Below are 17,448 nucleotides of genomic sequence, written 5' to 3'. Positions count from 1 at the left end.
TGTTTCCCTCCCCTTGAGCTCTATGGTTGCCTTCCCAGAGTTCCTTGCTCTGGGAGGGTCAGGAGCGGAAGTGGCCGCACGTGGGTCTGTGTTCTTTCGGCGGCAAAGATGGGCAAAGCCAAGCACCAGGAGTCGAGGGAAGAGCCGGAGCCCGAGGCGACCCCGGAGAAGTCGTACCACGAGCTGGTGGAGAACGTGAACGCCATCGCGCGGCCTCTGGCCTCCCGCAAGTTGACGCGCAAGCTGTACAAGTGCATCAAGAAAGGTGCGCGTGCAGGAGAGGGGAAGGAGGGCAGTCCGGCTTTCGTGGGTGGTGGGTGAGGGCTCCGTCCACCAACCCTTGCTGGAAACTCTCCCGTTTGACTTGCAGCATCGAAGCAGAAGCAGATCCGGCGTGGGGTGAAAGAGGTCCAGAAATTCATCAACAAAGGCGAGAAGGGGTAAGAACTGCGCGCCGTTGCGACGCGATGTGCCTTCTTTCCCTCTCCATGCCGCTGCCTGACGCTAGCAGTTCAGGTCTTGAATTCGGAGCCAGTCTGGTTCGCCAGGTCTGGTCCCTACTCTCGCCGTGTTAGGAAATCCTCTGTCTGTCTGTCTGTCTGTCTGTCTGTCTATCTCTATCTATCGGAGAGAGATATAGACATGTATTGTTTAGACACACACACACACACACACACACACACACACACACACAGCTTTGGAATCAGTAGATGACATTTTCTGAGATGTTCCGGGTTGCAAGCTTTCAAATAATCCTCAACTAGTTTATAATCCTGTGATTCTGTTGGTGCAAGAGACAAAGGGACTGAAGGGACTCTGCTTTTAGTGCAGTCATTGCCAAAATGGTGCCTTCCAGATATTTTGGCTACAGCTCAGGGCCCCAGCCAGCACAGCTGATGGGAGTTGTAGTCCACATCACCTGAAGGGCACCTGATTGGCGAAGGCTGTGCTAATACACATCTCCTCTTAGTCACAGCTAGCATAGCTAATTTTTAGGGATTATCAGATTTGTAACATTTGAAGGCCTTCATCCTTGAAGGCATCATCACCAGAGAAACAATCTGGTTGTGTGTGAGAATGAGTAAGGGTGTCTTGCATGCAAATGAGTATACTTTGCCCAGCAAAAACAGATTTTAATCCTTTTCATCAGACCTCGTTTTCAGTTGGCTCTGCATAGTAAGTTTTTTGCCTTGCATGGACCTACTTGCCTCAGTGAGCTATTTCACCTGCTCCCTTATGTGTGTACATGCATGCTTGAAATCTCTTATTTGTGCAAATTATGACTGCAGAGATGAAGCACAATTTGATACGTATACACAGGATTATACCTGTATTACAATATCAAATATTTGGAAAGATTCATAATATATCTGTTTTAATGTGTTGTCTTCTCTACTTGCATTGCTCTGGTCTTATTTTTGTTGCTGATGCTGCATTGTCTGTCTCTCTTAGGATCACAGTTCTTGCAGGAGACACACTTCCTATTGATGTCTATTGCCACATTCCCATCATGTGTGAAGACAGGAGCCTTCCATATGTCTACATCCCTTCCAAAACGGTAATGTAGGGTGGGGAAGTAGAAGGAGGCTTCCATTTCTTGTAGAATTTTTATTCTTCACCATAGACCTGCATCCTGATAAGGAACAGAAATCTTGGCTATTCTAGAAGAGCAGTTTCACGCAGCTGGCATTTATATAATTTCTCCATGTGAATTGGCACAAGGTCCGTTTGTTGCTTAAAGTAAACAAGGGAAACTTGTATGTGAATTAGGAAACTGAATGCTGCTTTCATATTTTTTTTCTTTCAGGACTTGGGAGCAGCTGCAGGTTCAAAGCGACCAACGTGTGTTATCATGATCAAGCCCCATGAGGAATATCAGGAAGCCTATGATGAGTGTATGGAAGAGGTGGAGGCTCTTCCCCTCCCTTTGTGAAGAACATCAGTAAGAGATGCTACTAAGACTGACAAACAGGCACTTGCCTGGGCAGTAGCTTGACCCTGATTTTAGAGGAGCCGTGCAATGAAGAGAATGCTGCAGTTGGCACTGTCACCAGCCCTGTGGCTCATACCCGCTTCAAGTGCCAGATATTAAGCAACTGATTTAGAAAGAAGTTTTTGACTTGTCTTGCAGCAAGGGAAGTTTGTGAAGCTTGGGGCGGGGAGGCGGAAAGATTAAACTAATTAAAACACTTGTAATGTTGTGTAGTGTCTATTACAACACACTATTTACCCCTACATACCACAACTTATCCTTTCCAAGGTGAAGTGTTCACCAACTTTTACATTCTTCCACTTGAAGTAGACACATAAATGATTTTTAAATTTAATGTGTAAGCTGATCAATCCACACATGGTAGAGAAACTGCAATATCCCTGTTTTGGCAGGGCAGGTAGTGGCAGTGGGTGTTGTTTTCTCCCTTCAGCAGTGTCCGTCCCATTTATTTCAGTGTGGGGGCTGTCATAGTTTTTTCCCCTGGGCTGGGGCAACAGGAGAACTTTGGGGCCTGTAGGTCCACAGCTTCTCCCTTTTAAACATCCTTGGACTTTTTAAAGAAGCACCACTGTCAGCTTCTCCTCTGCACTTGAGAGATTCCCCCCCCCCCAAGAAATAGCGCCTCTGAGATGCCCTTCCAGGGACCATAGAAGTGTAGCCTTAGTTAGCCTCCAGCTATTTCCCTTCTCCAGACTTATGTAATCTAGACCATTGTGGTGTAGTGTTGGACTAGGGCCTGCGAGTTCAGTGTTCAAATCCCCACTTGCTATGAAGTTCACTGAGTGACCTTGGACTAGTGGTCACTGCCATCAGGCTAATCTACCTCATAAGATTGTTGTGTTTATGGGGAGGGAAAGCCATTTATGCCACCTCGAGCTCCTTGAAGGAAAGGTGGGATATATATTTAATAAAATAAAAATAAATAATACAAGCAAACACAGAATGCATGGTGAAGAGAGATGGATAGTTCAGATAAGTCCAGCGCCGAGGGCCTTCTGGTGGTTTCCTCGCTGCGAGAAGCCAAGTTACAGGGAACCAGGCAGAGGGCCTTCTCAGTAGTGGCACCCGCCCTGTGGAACACCCACCAGATATCAAAAAGAAAAACAACTACCAGACTTTTAGAAGACATCTGAAGGCAGCCCTGTTTAGGGAAGCCTTTAATGCTTGACAGACTGTTGTATTTTAATATTTTGTTGGAAGCCACCCAGAGTGGCTGGGGAAACCCAGGCAGATGGGCGGGGGTATAAATAATAAATTATTATTATTATTATTACTACACTTGTGTAAGAGTTTTGCTCTGCTGGGAGGCTTTAAAACCAATATTGTCAAGAACGTGTCTGCTTTAAGGAAAATTTTCTTTTTGGTTCTAAATATATCAACACCAAAAACCATACACAAGTTTGCTGAAAAGAAATTTATTTAGCTGTATTTCCATGCCATCCATCTCTATCCTGGGTTTAACAGTTCCTGGTGCCTCGGAGGAAGAAAAACTAAGAATACATGCAGTGTGAGAAAACCCTTTGATGTCAAAGGGTTTCTGTGGCATCAGAAAAAGTATCTTTAAATGTCTCTCCAGGCTACTGCAGATCTTCACATCCACTGTTATTCCAGATACTCCAAACTACTGCATTTTTTAAACAACAAAAATCTAATTAAAGTGCAACTTGTAGGCCCCAACTCCTGCGCCTACAGCTTTAAACTATTTACCCTCACCGTTCTAATAAAGATGGGCACAACTTTCAAAGCTTTCAGACTTCAAGCAACACAGATTTAAACACTGCCAGTTGTTTTAATATTACTTTCGGATCTAGTTCCAAGGGAGTTCAAATCTCTAAATCAGATTCAAGATCCCTGTTAATTATCCATACCCCCATTCTCGCATATTATAGAGCTTTTTTAGGACCATTGCCTAAAATAGTTCACCTAGTCAGATTCTGATGTGTTTCTGTAACCTTAATGAGTACTTGCAAATGCTGTGAATTGTCAGCAAGAGGGGAAAGGATTACTTCAAATTTCTTGAATAAAATAGACTGTATACCTACTTTTAAGGATGTCTCAATGATAGTTACTATTCTACCAGCTTTCTCAACCTGCACAAAGTCATGGTACTTTCTCCATTTTCTACTCCTTCACAATGGATAAAGTAGCTTTGCTAGGCTTTCTAACACTCAAAAGCAGCAAGCTGCTATCATGTACCTGTCATAAAGTATGAATTTCTTTAATATAGTGCTGTCCCAGTTTTTCACTTGTGTTATTTTCATTAGGAAACAATACACCTTATTACTTATCCCTTGTTTTTTGAAGAGCTACACTGTGTATTAGTACACAGAGGGCCCAAATTCCACCTTTGTTGATTCAAATATTTTCACCATTGCATTTCCAACCTATTTTAAACTTTTCTTCAAAATAGCAGTAAGCCAAGTTTCTAGCATACTTCTCCCAACTTAAATTCCATCCTTCCCATTGTCAAAAGCAGAGAAAGGCAGCTCTAAGACTCCCCGCCCCCCTCAAACTGATGGATTGAAACAGAAAAAAAGACCTAGATTTATCTTGAAGTGTTTTAAAAATAGCAACAGCTCCCTGTACTATTTGTGATACAAGCTGTATCTCAACAAGTAGAGCTATGCATGGGGAGAGTGTAAACCATCTTGCTAGGAAGGATCACTGCCAGTTAAAGCTCCCAGGAAGAATCCTAGGAAGCAGTATGTTGCGAGGAGTACAGAATAATGTGGCTTGGCTTACAGTAGACATAAGATTGCTCTCCTCTGGCCCAGTAAGCTACAGTCAGTTCCCAGAGTGTAGCAGCTAATACTGTTCACAGCAAAGACCATTCCTGCCAGCATATGCCACTTTCCATCAAGCATTATCCCAATAGCCTATTTTCAACAGAACATCTCCAAGGCATGCCATTATCAAAAGATTAGGCGTTTTCCATCAGCTGGGCTCTGCTCCATGGGACAATATGGACACTTCAGCCTGCACAAAGAAAGAAAGATCAGAATCAAAACAAGGCCTTAGAATTCTCATTGGCAAGTAGTCCTACCAGATCACTAAAGCAGATAAGCAGGAAGCTGACCCAGACCCATACTTCCAGTAGACCACTAGCAAGTCCTGGTGTTTGGTCCACTACCTCACTCTCTTCTCTGCCCTGTTAACAAGTCTGATTTGGCCTTGGGCTTGCCAGTTACTAAGAAACTACAAGGAGAAGTGCTAAGGTCCCCCTTACTATAGCAATTGCAGTATGACCTAGTTACCCAGCAGAGGGCAGCAGACACAGTGAAACTAACATGTAGTCCAAAAAATAAAATGATAGTGAGAAACTGCTGTATTTTTCGTTCTATAAGACGCACGCGAGGAGGAAAACAAGAAACAAGAAAGCAATGCAAAGCACCTTGAACAAACATGCAGGAGCGATCCTGCTGCGCTCAAGAGGCTTTGTGTGGCTATCTCCGAAGCCAGAACAGCAAGAGGGATCGGTGCGCACTGATCCCTCTTGCTCTTCTGGTTTCTGGGACAGCTGCGCAGCCTCTTCAGGGCAGCGGGATGAAGGCCAGCAATCCCTCTCACTGTTCTGGCTTCTGGGATAGCTGCGCAGCCTGCATTCGCTCCATAAGACGCACAAACATTTCCCTACTTTTTAGGAGGGGAAAAATGTGTCTTATAGAGCAAAAAATACAGTACATGGAAATGAGATGTGGGGAATCTAATCCTGTCGGGGTGACCACAGCACTTCACAGGTAGGAGACCCTGGATACTTCAAGATTTCAGGCAAGAGTTCGTCATCCACAGCCTCCCAGAATTGAGGAAAGTAACAACAGTTTGTAAAAACCACTCACTTCCCTCCATTGATGAGCTTGTTAAGGGCATCTCGAGAAATAACATGCCCACAGATGAGCTTGATGGGTGGATTAGAATCAGTTGTCTGCTGGCGCAAAATGGGACACGCAAAGACCGAGTGGTACCAGCATTTCATCCCAAGCTCAATTTCAATCTGATAAAACAAGCAGAAAATAATTAGGCCCATGACCTGGTTGTTATTGTTAATTTTCTTCCACAAAAATATCCCCACCCTGCAGCTCTCTCATAGCACCCTACCCCTGAATGGGCCAGGCACTCACAGGCAGCTCATCTTTGTGGCTCCAGACACCCGTGCACTGTCTCTGCTCAATCACAGCCTTGATGTTCATCAGCACCGGCAGTGCTACACATCCTGCAGCAAAGCTGCCAAGAGAGAAGGAGGGAGGAGATAGCTCAGCACTGCTCAATCCACCGCCAGTCCCACCCATAACAAGCTTTACCTGACACTCAGAGGTGACTCCACTGAGAGACCTAATAGGGCACAGGCATCACGAGTGAATATCTCACAAATCTCAGTCCACTGACTCTCATCCAGAAGATGCCTATATGGAGAATTCTTAAGGCCCAAGCGCAGGTACACCAGGCTGCCCATCATCACCTGGATCTCTGCAGATGAAAAATGCAGGAAGCAGCACTCAGGTAAACATACTTTTGCTAACGGGGCTGGCCTGTTATGGAACCAGTTATTAGGAAATGGTGATACCTATAACAATGACCAGGCTGAGTCAACAACTCCCAAGACTTCCCCTACTAAAAAGGGAAACTCCAAAGACTTTGAAGCAACAAAATAGGAGCCCTGTTGGGTGCGGCAAGGCCCAGAGAAACAGCCTAAAGGCAAGAAAGCTCCTCCCAAGGAACAAGTAGCAGAGTAGGCTTCTGGAAACAGCCTCACCTTGCTGATGCAGGTGAGCAAAGGGCTGGAAATGGCGTGCGTAGCTCAGGGCCTCTAGCTCCTTGCCTGGACCGCCAGCAAGGAGCCTAATGAAGTGGAGTCGATGCAGCCGGAACTCCAGATTGCTGTTCATTTCTGCCAGCTGCTGTCGGTGAAAGACTGCCCAACTGAGCAAGAGACAACACTGCTCAATGCCATCATCTACATAGAAAGTTGCCCTTAAAGTGGGTGCTACTCCAATCCAAGCTACATATTTGTGGACAACCTGGTCTGAGGCAGGTTGCAGCAGCATTTTCTCAGCATGCTGTGAGCTCACAAATTCAGGTATCTTATTACAGGAATACCCTGGCCTTGTGTAGAAGATAATGAGTGAAAACAAAACAAGCAGAACTTCTCAGTGCTTGTTGGAAGAGAAAAGATGGCAGACCCGTAGAGCGGATAGGCTCACTGATAATGAGGAGTGTGGTTCCCCCAATGGTCCTTGCCATAGGCTCTACATCATGTTAGGACTCTGTTTCCTCTCCCACAGTACTTCCTAAGAGGGGAAACAGAATATAGCTCATCATTCTTACCTCAGAGCAGGCTCCAGATCCTGTTTGTGCAGAGCTTCCAATATGCTGTTAAGTTCCAGGAATGGCTTTTTAAAGTCTACATCCACATTCACAGTGGATTCCTGTGGAAGGGCAAGCCAAATCAGAACAAGGCTCAAGGCAAGGTAAATATTCCCAGAGGGAGGCTGTCAAGTACATATCCATCCTCTGCAGGTTGGATAGAACAGGCAGCAGAATAGGCAGCTTGTTGTACTTTGCAGTGGAACTGGCTGGGAGGTTCAAGCTTCTGATCCTCCTGCATATGCAAGCAGTAAACAGAGACCTTTCCTGGCACATCTCAATGGCCAATACCAAGCAGCGCCATGGCACAATGTAGAGATACAACTATCGGTTCCCATACACCATGCAAATAACATTTGCACTTCCATCTCCTCAAACCCCTGTACCTGACACAGTTCCTCCGCCACTCCCAGCATCCCTTGTTGGTAGAGGTGCTCTATGATGGCCAACACCAGGATCTGCTTCTCTTGAGACTCCCAGACCATAGCAGGAACAATGCCACACAAATCAGCATCAAAATGCTGGAACAGAACAAGGAGTCAGTCATTCACTAAAGAAAGCCCCATAACAAGTAGTATTCCAGATCCTAGAACAATAAGTGGCTTTCCATCAGCATTGAGTACAATACTAGCTGTCATCCCATATCACTATGAATTTGGCAGTATCTACAGACAGCTAGAGAAGTATACTGAAGTTTTGGACACAGTAATGGCAGCCATATTGCACCCCATGCAAGTCTTTTTTCAAATTCAGGGGCATTCTTGTCAGTAATTTGTTTCCAGTAATTTAAACAGTCTGAGAGAAAAGACGACAGGCAAGCAACAGAGCTAAGGAACCTCAGAGCAAGGAATTGGATAGGTAGAAAGGTTTGTTGTGTGCTGGAGAAATGTGGATGCTCTTGATGTAACAGCAAAAGGAAAGCACATGGGTTAAGTCTTCCTCTCCATAGGTACTGATGGGGAGGGACCCTAGGCCCAATCCTCAGTTGAGGCAGGAGAACTTCCTTCAATTTCTTAAATGACAACAGCTGAATAACTGGTTTCAACTCCAAACACTTATTCATGATCTGGGCTTCCCACAGTGCTTGCCACTAGTTCTTCAGCTTTGAGTTTAAAAAGGGGGTGTAGTCATTTGATGGAACTTATTATGCATGCTGGAAAGCAAGGTGGGTTGCCATCCTGGCAACTGCAGAGAGATCACATTATCATGGCATGAACAGAGTTTGCAATGGTTTCTAGTCATGTTCACTATCAAGGCTTAAATAATATCCCTCTCCTTGGCAATAGTCAAGGAAATTCTCACAAGATTCAACTCTGATTCTTCTGCTTAATGCCCCCCATGCTTTTACTCCTAGCCCCGCAAAACCAAAACTAATCCCATTTAAACCATGTCTGTGAAGAAAAAGAAAAAACAGGAGCCACCCTTGTTTAGCCAATACAAAGCACACCTGTGTTTACTAGAAATACTGAACTCTGGACAATCTAATACAGTGGAACCTTGGGTTGTGAACGTGATCCATGCGGGAGGCATGTTCGCAACCTGCAGCGTTCGCAACCCGCAGCACCACGTCTGTGCACGCGTGTGACGTGATTTGGCACTTCTGCGCATGCGCAAAGCATGATTTAGCGCTTCTGTGCATGCGTGAGCGCCAAAACCCGGAAGTAACCCATTCCGGTACTTCCGGGTTCAGCATGTCTGTAACCCGAAAACGTGCAACCCACAGCGTCGGCAACCTGAGGTATGACTGTATTCTTTTATGCAGAATTCTAGGTTTCAGTGTCAACACAGAGGAAAGACACTAGTTCTGCAGGTTGGAAAAACAGGGAGACATTTGTGGGCTTGGTAAAATCAGGCAGTGTGGATGTAGTCAAAGCACAATACAGGAGAGAAGATGCACACTGCACTAATCCATTAAAGACCCATGTTTCAATAATGAGCTCTATATAGGGTGATGGAGCACATGCAAGAAAAACATTTGCTCTCAAAACTCATCAAGTTTTCAGTTTTAAATGCTTGGGTTCCCACCTTGCTCCTGAAACCTACTCACCCTATCGATTGCTTTGCCCACACGAGAAATACTGCTGTGAATGTCTTTGTGGTCTGAAGCTAGGTTCTGCACTGTGTCTTTGATCTTCTTACAACATTGGGACATAACCAGGGAGAGAGTAGCAGACAGTGGCGTTCGTTGCAAGGCTGCAGGAGAAGCAGCAATTACATATTAGTGTAGGTGCCAGTTCAAGAGTATACAGGTAACTCACATCTTACACTTATTTTACTTACACAATGGCAGCTGTGTGCAGGGGGGTATTTAAAAAAGTAGTATAAACAGCAACAATTGGGAAACACTTGCCTGCGAGCGCTCCAATTGGAGAACAGCCTTTACCAAAGGTGTCATGGACTTTGAAGACACTCAAACTCCAGATGCAAGGGAGAAATGTGCTAAGAGGAAGGCATGCTTGGCAAATCCACACAGTGATCAACTCCCACCCGGAATCCAATGTCCCCACTGTAGAAGGACATGTGGAGCCAGCATTGGCCTCCACAGTCACTTATGGACTCATTGTTAAAACCATGTTTATGGAAGACAATCTTACTCAGCTACGAGTGAACGCTAAGGAAGAAGAATTATTAAATACATGGAGAGCAGGGGAAACCCACTCTCCATTTATTTATTCTCCACCCACCCGCACAAGGCTGTGATTACCGACTTACCTGGCTTTGGGAAGGCAGTGCTAGGGCTCTGGCAACATCCTGGAGCCCTCACACCCAAAGAAGACCAGTTCCCGGTTTTGCACATTTTTGCATTATATGTGGACTCCCAGAACTGAACCATCATGTAAGATGCAAATTACCTGTAGTCTACAGAGCAACACTTCCTTATTCATAGAATCATAGAGTTGGAATAGACCACAAGGGCCATCGAGTCCAACCCCCTGCCAAGCAGGAAACACCATCAGAGCACTCCTGACATATGGTTGTCAAGCCTCTGCTTAAAGACCTCCAAAGAAGGAGACTCCACCACACTCCTTGGCAGCAAATTCCACTTTTGAACAGCTCTTACCGTCAGGAAGTTCTTCCTAATGTTTAGGTGGAATCTTCTTTCTTGTAGTTTGGATCCATTGCTCCGTGTCTTGTAGTTTGGATCCATTGCTCTGGAGCAGCAGAAAACAACCTTTCTCCCTCCTCTATATGACATCCTTTTATATATTTGAACATGGCTATCATATCACCCCTTAACCTCCTCTTCTCCAGGCTAAACATGCCCAGCTCCCTTAGCCGTTCCTCATAAGGCATCGTTTCCAGGCCTTTGACCATTTTGGTTGCCCTCCTCTGGACACGTTCCAGTTTGTCAGTGTCCTTCTTGAACTGTGGTGCCCAGAACTGGACACAGTACTCCAGGTGAGGTCTGACCAGAGCAGAATACAGTGGCACTATTACTTCCCTTGATCTAGATGCTATACTCCTATTGATGCAGCCCAGAATTGCTTTGGCTTTTTTAGCTGCCGTGTCACACTGTTGGCTCATGTCAAGTTTGTGGTCAACCAAGACTCCTAGATCCTTTTCACATCTACTGCTCTCAAGCCAGGTGTCACCCATCTTGTATTTGTGCCTCTCATTTTTATTTATTTTTTTTTTTGCCCAAGTGCAATACTTTACTTTTCTCCCTGTTAAAATTCATCTTGTTTGTTTTGGCCCAGTTCTCTAATCTGTCAAGGTCGTTTTGAAGTGTGATCCTGTCCTCTGGGGTGTTAGCCACCCCTCCCAGTTTGGTGTCATCTGCAAATTTGATCAGGATGCCCTTGAGTCCATCATCCAAGTCGTTGATAAAGATGTTGAATAAGACCGGGCCCAAGACAGAACCCTGTGGCACCCCACTAGTCACTCTTCTCCAGGATGAAGAGGAACCATTGATGAGCACCCTTTGGGTTCGGTCAGTCAGCCAGTTACAAATCCACTGAGTGGTAGCATAGTCAAGACCGCATTTTACCAGCTTCTTTACAAGAATATCATGGGGCACCTTGTCAAATGCCTTGCTGAAATCAAGGTAGGCTACATCCACTGCGTTCCCTTCATCTACCAGGCTTGTAATTCTGTCAAAAAACGAGATCAGGTTAGTCTGACATGACTTATTTTTCAGAAATCCATGCTGACTATTGGTGATCACAGCATTCCTTTCTAGGTGCTCACAGACTGTTTGCTTAATGATCTCTCCAGAATCTTCCCTGGTATTGATGTCAGACTGACTGGGAGGTAATTATTTGGGTCCTCTCTTTTCCCCTTTTTGAAAATAGGGACAACATTTGCCCTCCTCCAGGCTGCCGGGACTTCGCCCGTTCTCCAGGAATTCTCAAAGATGACTGCCAGTGGTTCTGAGATCACATCTGCCAGTTCTTTTAATACTCTTGGATGCAGTTCATCTGGCCCTGGAGACTTGAATACATCTAAACTAGCCAAGTATTCTTGTACTATCTCCTTAGTTATTCTGGGCTGTGTTTCCTTTGCTGAATCATTTGCTCCAAATTCTTCAGGTCGGGCATTGTTTTCTTTATCGGAGAAGACTGAGGCAAAGAAGGCATTGAGGAGTTCAGCCCTTTCTGTGTCCCCTGTTTGCATTTCACCATCTTCTCCTCGGAGTGACCCCACTGTTTCTTTGTTCTTCCTTTTGCTACGAACATACCCATAAAAGCCCTTTTTGTTGCTTTTAACCTCTCTAGCAAGCCTGAGTTCATTCTGTGCTTTAGCTTTTCTGACTTTGTGTCAACACGTGCTGGCTATTTGTTTGAATTCCTCTTTGGTGGTTTCCCCCCTTTTCCATTTTTTGTACACATCCTTTTTTAATCTTAACTCAGTTAAAAGTTCTTTAGATAGCCACCCTGGCTTCTTTAGGCACCTTCCATGTTTCCGTCTCATTGGTATTGCCTGATGTTGTGCTTTTACTATCTCCCTCTTAACAAACTCCCAGCCATCATGAACTCCCTTTCCTTTTAGTATTACTGTCCATGGGATCTCACCCAGCACTTCCCTAAGTTTTATGAAGTCGGCTTTCTTAAAGTCAAGAAATTGAGTCCTAGTATGCTTGGCTGCTCCTTTCCGCTGTATAGTAAACTTCAGAAGAGCATGATCACTCGCGCCTAATGATCCTTCCACTTCTACCCCACTAACCAGGTCATCAACATTGGTTAGGACCCGATCTAAAATGGCTGTTCCTCTTGTTGCTTCTCCCACTTTCTGGACAATGAAGTTGTCTGCAAGGCCAGTGAGGAATCTGTTTGACCTTATGCTCTTGGCTGAGTTTGACATCCAACAAATATCCGGGTAATTGAAGTCCCCCATTACTACTTGCTTACAAATCTGATCTGGAACAGGTAGGAATTAACAGAAGCCAACAGTTTCCCCCCCAGATCTTAGTCTTGGGAGAAATTTATGCTCACCAGTAAGAGAATGAACAGATTATGGGGCTATGGGTGGGTGGGATCTTAATTTTATCTATTTATTATTACATCTATCCCACTTTTCTTCCAAGGAACTCAAGGTGACATATGTAATTCTCCCTCTTTCCTTTTTATCCTCAAAACAACCCTATGAGGTAGGATAAGCTGAGAGATAGTGACCAGCTCAAGGTCATCCGATGAGCTTTCATGGTCACATAGGGATTTATATACTGGTCTCCCAAGTCCTAGTCCAGCACTCTAACCATGACACCACACTGGCTTTCCCCACTGCTTCTAGAGCAGAAACACTCAAAACCAATTCTAGGAATCTTGCTGCTTTCAAATAGATATATAAATTATGGTATAATATGCTCCAAGAAAACAGGAAAACGTTCTATAAAAGCAAAACACACATTCAACCTTTTCACTAATCTATTACGTATACAATATTTATGGCTGTCTTCGATCAACCATTCTTTGGCTTCTGTTTCAAAAGTTTCGAGGACTTCAAACAGTACAGTGATACCTTGGTTTACGAACAGTCCTGTTTACAAACGACACGGTTTACAAACTCCACAAAACCGGAAGTGGTGTTCTGGTTTGCGAACTTTACCTCAGTCTACAAATGGAAGCCGAACGGTGGAAAGGCACCGGCAGCAAGAGGCCTCATTAGGGAAAGTGTGCCTTGGTTGAAGAATGTATTTGGTTTAAGAACAGACTTCAGGATCGGATTAAGCTTGTAAACCGAGGTACGACTGTAACCTGTTCCACAACTGGTCCAGACTCAGGCTGATGGCAGGGTAAGAAGTTAGAAATGTGTTAACTGTGTAGCTACAGAATGGACAACACAAGTCCTATCTTAACCCAGAAACCTACTGACCACTTCCTTTAGGAAGCACACAAGCTTCCAGCTACCACAAGGAACACACCACAAACTCCACTGTTGGTAACTCAAGCTTACAATGCAACCAGATTTGTTCCGGTTCCTTGGACAGGGACTCACAACTAATTCAGTTGTAAAATGACTGAAGCAAATGATGCACCTTGTAGCTACATTTCATTGCCTTTGGGGCTCCAGGGATTACAAATTCCCCCACCCACCCACATTATATATCTGCCAGCTGAGGATAACACTTCACACATTTGATGCATCTAAAAAGAAAAGGAGCAGCCCTGCCACAATATCAAGTTAGCCTACCTTACACGACAGGGTTGTTGTTTTTACCCCCATAGTGTCCACATGAAGCTAGCCACTCTTAAACCCAAACTGGGCAATCTTGGGCCAGCCACTCCCCTTCAGCCTAAGCTCTACCTCACAGGGTTGTCGTTGTGAAGGACAAAACAGGTCACTCTGTCTTGGAAGAACGGGATATAAATGTAATGAATAATGTGGGTGGGTCATTCTGTGCTCGGTGGGGCTTATATTTTCGAACTAATGCACTCGAGAAGCCGCCAGCTGTAGCCGCTCCCGACGCCGCCCTCAACCCTCCCGTCCTTCCTTCCTCGCTCCCTCAGAGGAAGGAGCAGACTGGCCACCGCCAGACGGAGGCCCCCGCGCGTACCTGCAGCGCCCAGCTCCTCCCTCAGTTGACTGACGTAGCGTAGCAGTTCCTCCAGACCTCGCTCGCAGTGCTGGCCGTAGCACAGGAACTTCTGCAGCACTTTGTCCAGCTCCCTCTCCACGCAGGCGCACCGTTCCATCGCCCCGGCCTTGCCTCTGCCGCGCGCGCCCTGGAGGAGGCGGGACAAGAGCGCCCAATCAGTCACTGGCCCGGCGCGGCCATAAAGACCCGAGGCAAAGGGGAAGGTGTCAGGGAGGAACAGAGGGAACAGAAAGGAAAACCACCCACCCACCCCGGCCTCCCTAACCGCTTGGTACTAGCCTAGAAAGGTACTGTGGCAGCCCCTTATGGGCTGGGAGTGTGTATTTCACGGCCCGGAGCGTTCAAACTGGGAAGGTGATGGACACCATAGGCTTTAACTCGACTCAGACACACTCTGGGCGAGACTAGACCACCGTACTGTGGAGGTGGAGAACACACGCACACCCCTTATATTACAGTGGCACATTCCTTTACTGGTCGGTGTGAGCACTGGACGGAACCATTTCCAGGGACAGCCGGGCTGGGGAAGGGGAAAAAAGAACAGCTAACCTGAGAGTCGCGGAATGAGACGTCAATCTTCTCCGGACCCGGAACAACAGAAGAATAATTGCGTATCAAGCCGCCTCCTTCCCTGGTGCGGTCCTATATAGGCATAACTGCTAAAGTTCTCTAATGATGGATCAAACCATCCTCATTTTCGGATAGGGTGTGCCTGGAATGAACCATCAACGGGCAACAGCTGGGTGGAACGGACCATTCTTGGCTCGGATGACGTGCAGTGCAGGACTGGAGTGAACCATTTTTAGAGCTAATCAGAACCCACTTTTAGTTTGAAAGCCCAACGAAGTGTTTCTGCAGTGACAGATCAGGCAGAGGCTTGTCGGTTTGTGAAAAGTAGCTCATTATCTAAAAAGGTACCTATTAAGAACAACCAATCCTAGCAGTTTTAGTGCTCCAACTGGTGACACAGCCCTGGCATGTTTTACTACAGTATGGCTTTTCTGAAGCATTTCTGTTAATTCTTCAGCTCAAGGTGTCAGAGGTGGTACCAACCTTTAATATTTGCTCAAGGAGCATGTCTACGTAAATATTCATCTTGATTGCTGTAGTGAATTCTGCATGGGGCTGCCTTGAAATTTCACCCAATACAAAATGCAGGTAGCCTGTTGGTTTATCTAGAGCCATATAAGCCCAATTCTGGGAGAGCTCTGGTGGCATCCAGTTACACCTCCAACTTAAATTCAGTGTATTGGTTTTTACCTTTACTGTGCAACCCTATAAACATCTACTCAGTAGTAAGTCCCATTGCGTTAAACAGGACTTACTTCCATTGGGGCAAGAAGGGAAAATAAGAAGTATCCCTGCTTTCCATTACCAATGGTACATTCATTTATTGGTGGCTTATATGAAGGCTTAACAACTCATTTCCTATATATATATTCTTCTAGAGGCAAATCAGCAGTGGTCCCTTACTTTTTGGAAAACACTAGACTGCAGTCCGTTCAACTTTTATGAAATGCACATGGTATCTCATTGCTCTTCTAAGGTTTTCAGCTGGGGCATTACATTGAAAACAATGAGCAACATGTGCCAGACATTTTATTTTCCTTATGTGTGCATTTCTTTTTCAATCACACCTTGATTAAAATTTTATAAAACAGCTAAACACCTAGCTCATGCACAGCAATTTGGCCATTGCTTATGCAGATGAATTGTGCTATGTTTCCACAATGCTAGTACAGTAGACTTGCAGTGGAGCATCAGTACCTGTTTGGGTGCCTCAATGTTGACGAAGGCGAATCCACAGGCAGTCCACTTTATAGACAGAAGCTACAGCAGCTGAAAAACAGGAGCTAGTCTACAGAAAACCTCTGACCTTGGCTTGTGACAAAAATGTAGTGTCCACATCTTTGCTGGATATAAACCACAAAAGTGGGAAAGGATTGTTGAGCAATGTTCACCTACAGGTCCAGGAAATGAAATAGAACTGGGGAACAATCCCACCACTGAAAAACACCAAAGTGAACAGTACATGTTTGTGAGGCTGTCTTATGTCCAGCTGTAGTGGGAAGAAATGTAAAGTGGAGTGACACGCTTGTCTCCACAGTAGGAAAAGCTGTAGAGACCAGGTTTCTGGGCTGGGGGCCAAGAAGGAAACACTGCTGTCATAGACCTTTGGAGGAAACACATGCCAAATGCAGGATGGCTGGAGGGGCCAGGACGTCTGAGCTTTCCAAGTGTTTTTGGATTGGAGCTGTAGCACCGCAGATTTCTTTGTATCAGTGGCACCTGCCCGGGCCCCATCGCCTTCCAGGGAATGAATCAGTCCTGTGGAATTCAGGAAACTGGTTTGTCCAGCAGCTCTAGAAGGCAAGCACTACTGCTCCCTGTGACGCCTCAACTCTTCCCTGTGGCATCTGAGCTAGCAGCTTGGTTTCTGGCTTTGCTGCCAAGTTTTGGTGCCGCCCTCTCCTGGGTTGCTCCTCAACTCTGCACAGCTCTAATTGATGGGTGGAAACCTGCTTTGGGGATTTTGGATGAGGCGCCAACAGAGCACTGGACTGGTGTGGGCACAGTGAAACAAACAAGGGATTTCAACAGCCGGCTGTCCAACAAGAAAAACAAGCCAAGCCTTTGCAGTTTCCTGGGACCAGGGAAGTCCAATTTAACTGGAATTGTAGGAAGCATGTTCCCAACCAGGCCTAGTATTTTTATGCAGCCTGGTGTTCTTATGCAATCTATTTTGCAATTTGTTCATTAATTTCCATTCCACCATTCACTAACCCAGGCCTTTGGCTTGTGGCTTGGACATGAGCCAAGTACACATCATAGGTATCCAATAAATACATTAGATTTCTAGAGGTGGTGGGGCCACAGTGAAGCTCAGCCAGTTTTTCAGGCTAATAAATTAAATTGCTTAGCTGCTTCAGTTGCAATATAATTTAGAGAATTTTTTGCAGGGAAGGAAGCTGTGTTATATAAGACTGGATATCCCACACCCAGCACAATATTTGGTCATCAGATCTGTCAAATCCTCTACCAGCCAGCAGATAATTAT

General features: G+C 45.4%; 2 protein-coding genes across 4 annotated transcripts; one reads left to right on the top strand and one right to left on the bottom strand.

Annotated features, from left to right (window-relative positions):
- Positions 1–35: 35 nt before the first annotated feature.
- On the top strand, positions 36–2,196 carry NHP2 (NHP2 ribonucleoprotein). Its single transcript, XM_083488555.1, has 4 exons — positions 36–265; positions 371–440; positions 1,453–1,558; positions 1,808–2,196. Exons 1-4 carry the CDS (start codon positions 109–111, stop codon positions 1,931–1,933), a joined length of 459 nt encoding a protein of 152 aa, XP_083344681.1. The 5' UTR covers positions 36–108; the 3' UTR covers positions 1,934–2,196.
- A 1,196-nt stretch (positions 2,197–3,392) lies between these two features.
- Positions 3,393–15,093, bottom strand: RMND5B (required for meiotic nuclear division 5 homolog B). Of its 3 annotated transcripts, none has more exons than XM_083488476.1 (10): positions 14,940–15,093; positions 14,349–14,517; positions 9,402–9,547; positions 7,741–7,875; positions 7,316–7,416; positions 6,744–6,910; positions 6,292–6,457; positions 6,112–6,214; positions 5,830–5,984; positions 3,393–4,969 (listed from the first exon to the last, which is right to left on the bottom strand). In XM_083488476.1, exons 2-10 carry the CDS (start codon positions 14,485–14,487, stop codon positions 4,906–4,908), a joined length of 1,176 nt encoding a protein of 391 aa, XP_083344602.1. In that variant the 5' UTR covers positions 14,488–14,517; positions 14,940–15,093; the 3' UTR covers positions 3,393–4,905. The 3 variants fall into 3 exon arrangements, with proteins under 3 accessions (XP_083344602.1, XP_083344603.1, XP_083344604.1); XM_083488477.1 differs by lacking the exon at positions 14,940–15,093 and adding an exon at positions 14,670–14,849; XM_083488478.1 differs by lacking the exons at positions 14,349–14,517; positions 14,940–15,093 and adding an exon at positions 10,067–10,240.
- Between the last annotated feature and the right edge of the window lie 2,355 nt (positions 15,094–17,448).

This window comes from Podarcis liolepis (assembly GCF_965112155.1).
Source record: "Podarcis liolepis genome assembly, chromosome: 2".
In the NCBI taxonomy this organism is placed as follows: Eukaryota; Metazoa; Chordata; class Lepidosauria; order Squamata; family Lacertidae; genus Podarcis; species Podarcis liolepis.
This window is presented reverse-complemented; position numbering and strand designations above follow the sequence as displayed.

Excerpts from the sequence above, each read along its gene's own strand:
- RMND5B (XM_083488476.1), bottom strand. The coding sequence starts at position 14,487 with ATGGAACGGTGCGCCTGCGTGGAGAGGGAGCTGGACAAAGTGCTGCAG. Across the intron at positions 9,548-14,348 it reads GGAGGAGCTGGGCGCTGCAG|CCTTGCAACGAACGCCACTG; the intron begins GTACGCGCGGGG and ends CTTCTCCTGCAG. Across the intron at positions 6,215-6,291 it reads GAGTCACCTCTGAGTGTCAG|CTTTGCTGCAGGATGTGTAG; the intron begins GTAAAGCTTGTT and ends CTCTCTTGGCAG.
- NHP2 (XM_083488555.1), top strand. The coding sequence starts at position 109 with ATGGGCAAAGCCAAGCACCAGGAGTCGAGGGAAGAGCCGGAGCCCGAG. Across the intron at positions 266-370 it reads GTACAAGTGCATCAAGAAAG|CATCGAAGCAGAAGCAGATC; the intron begins GTGCGCGTGCAG and ends TTTGACTTGCAG. Across the intron at positions 441-1,452 it reads ATCAACAAAGGCGAGAAGGG|GATCACAGTTCTTGCAGGAG; the intron begins GTAAGAACTGCG and ends TGTCTCTCTTAG.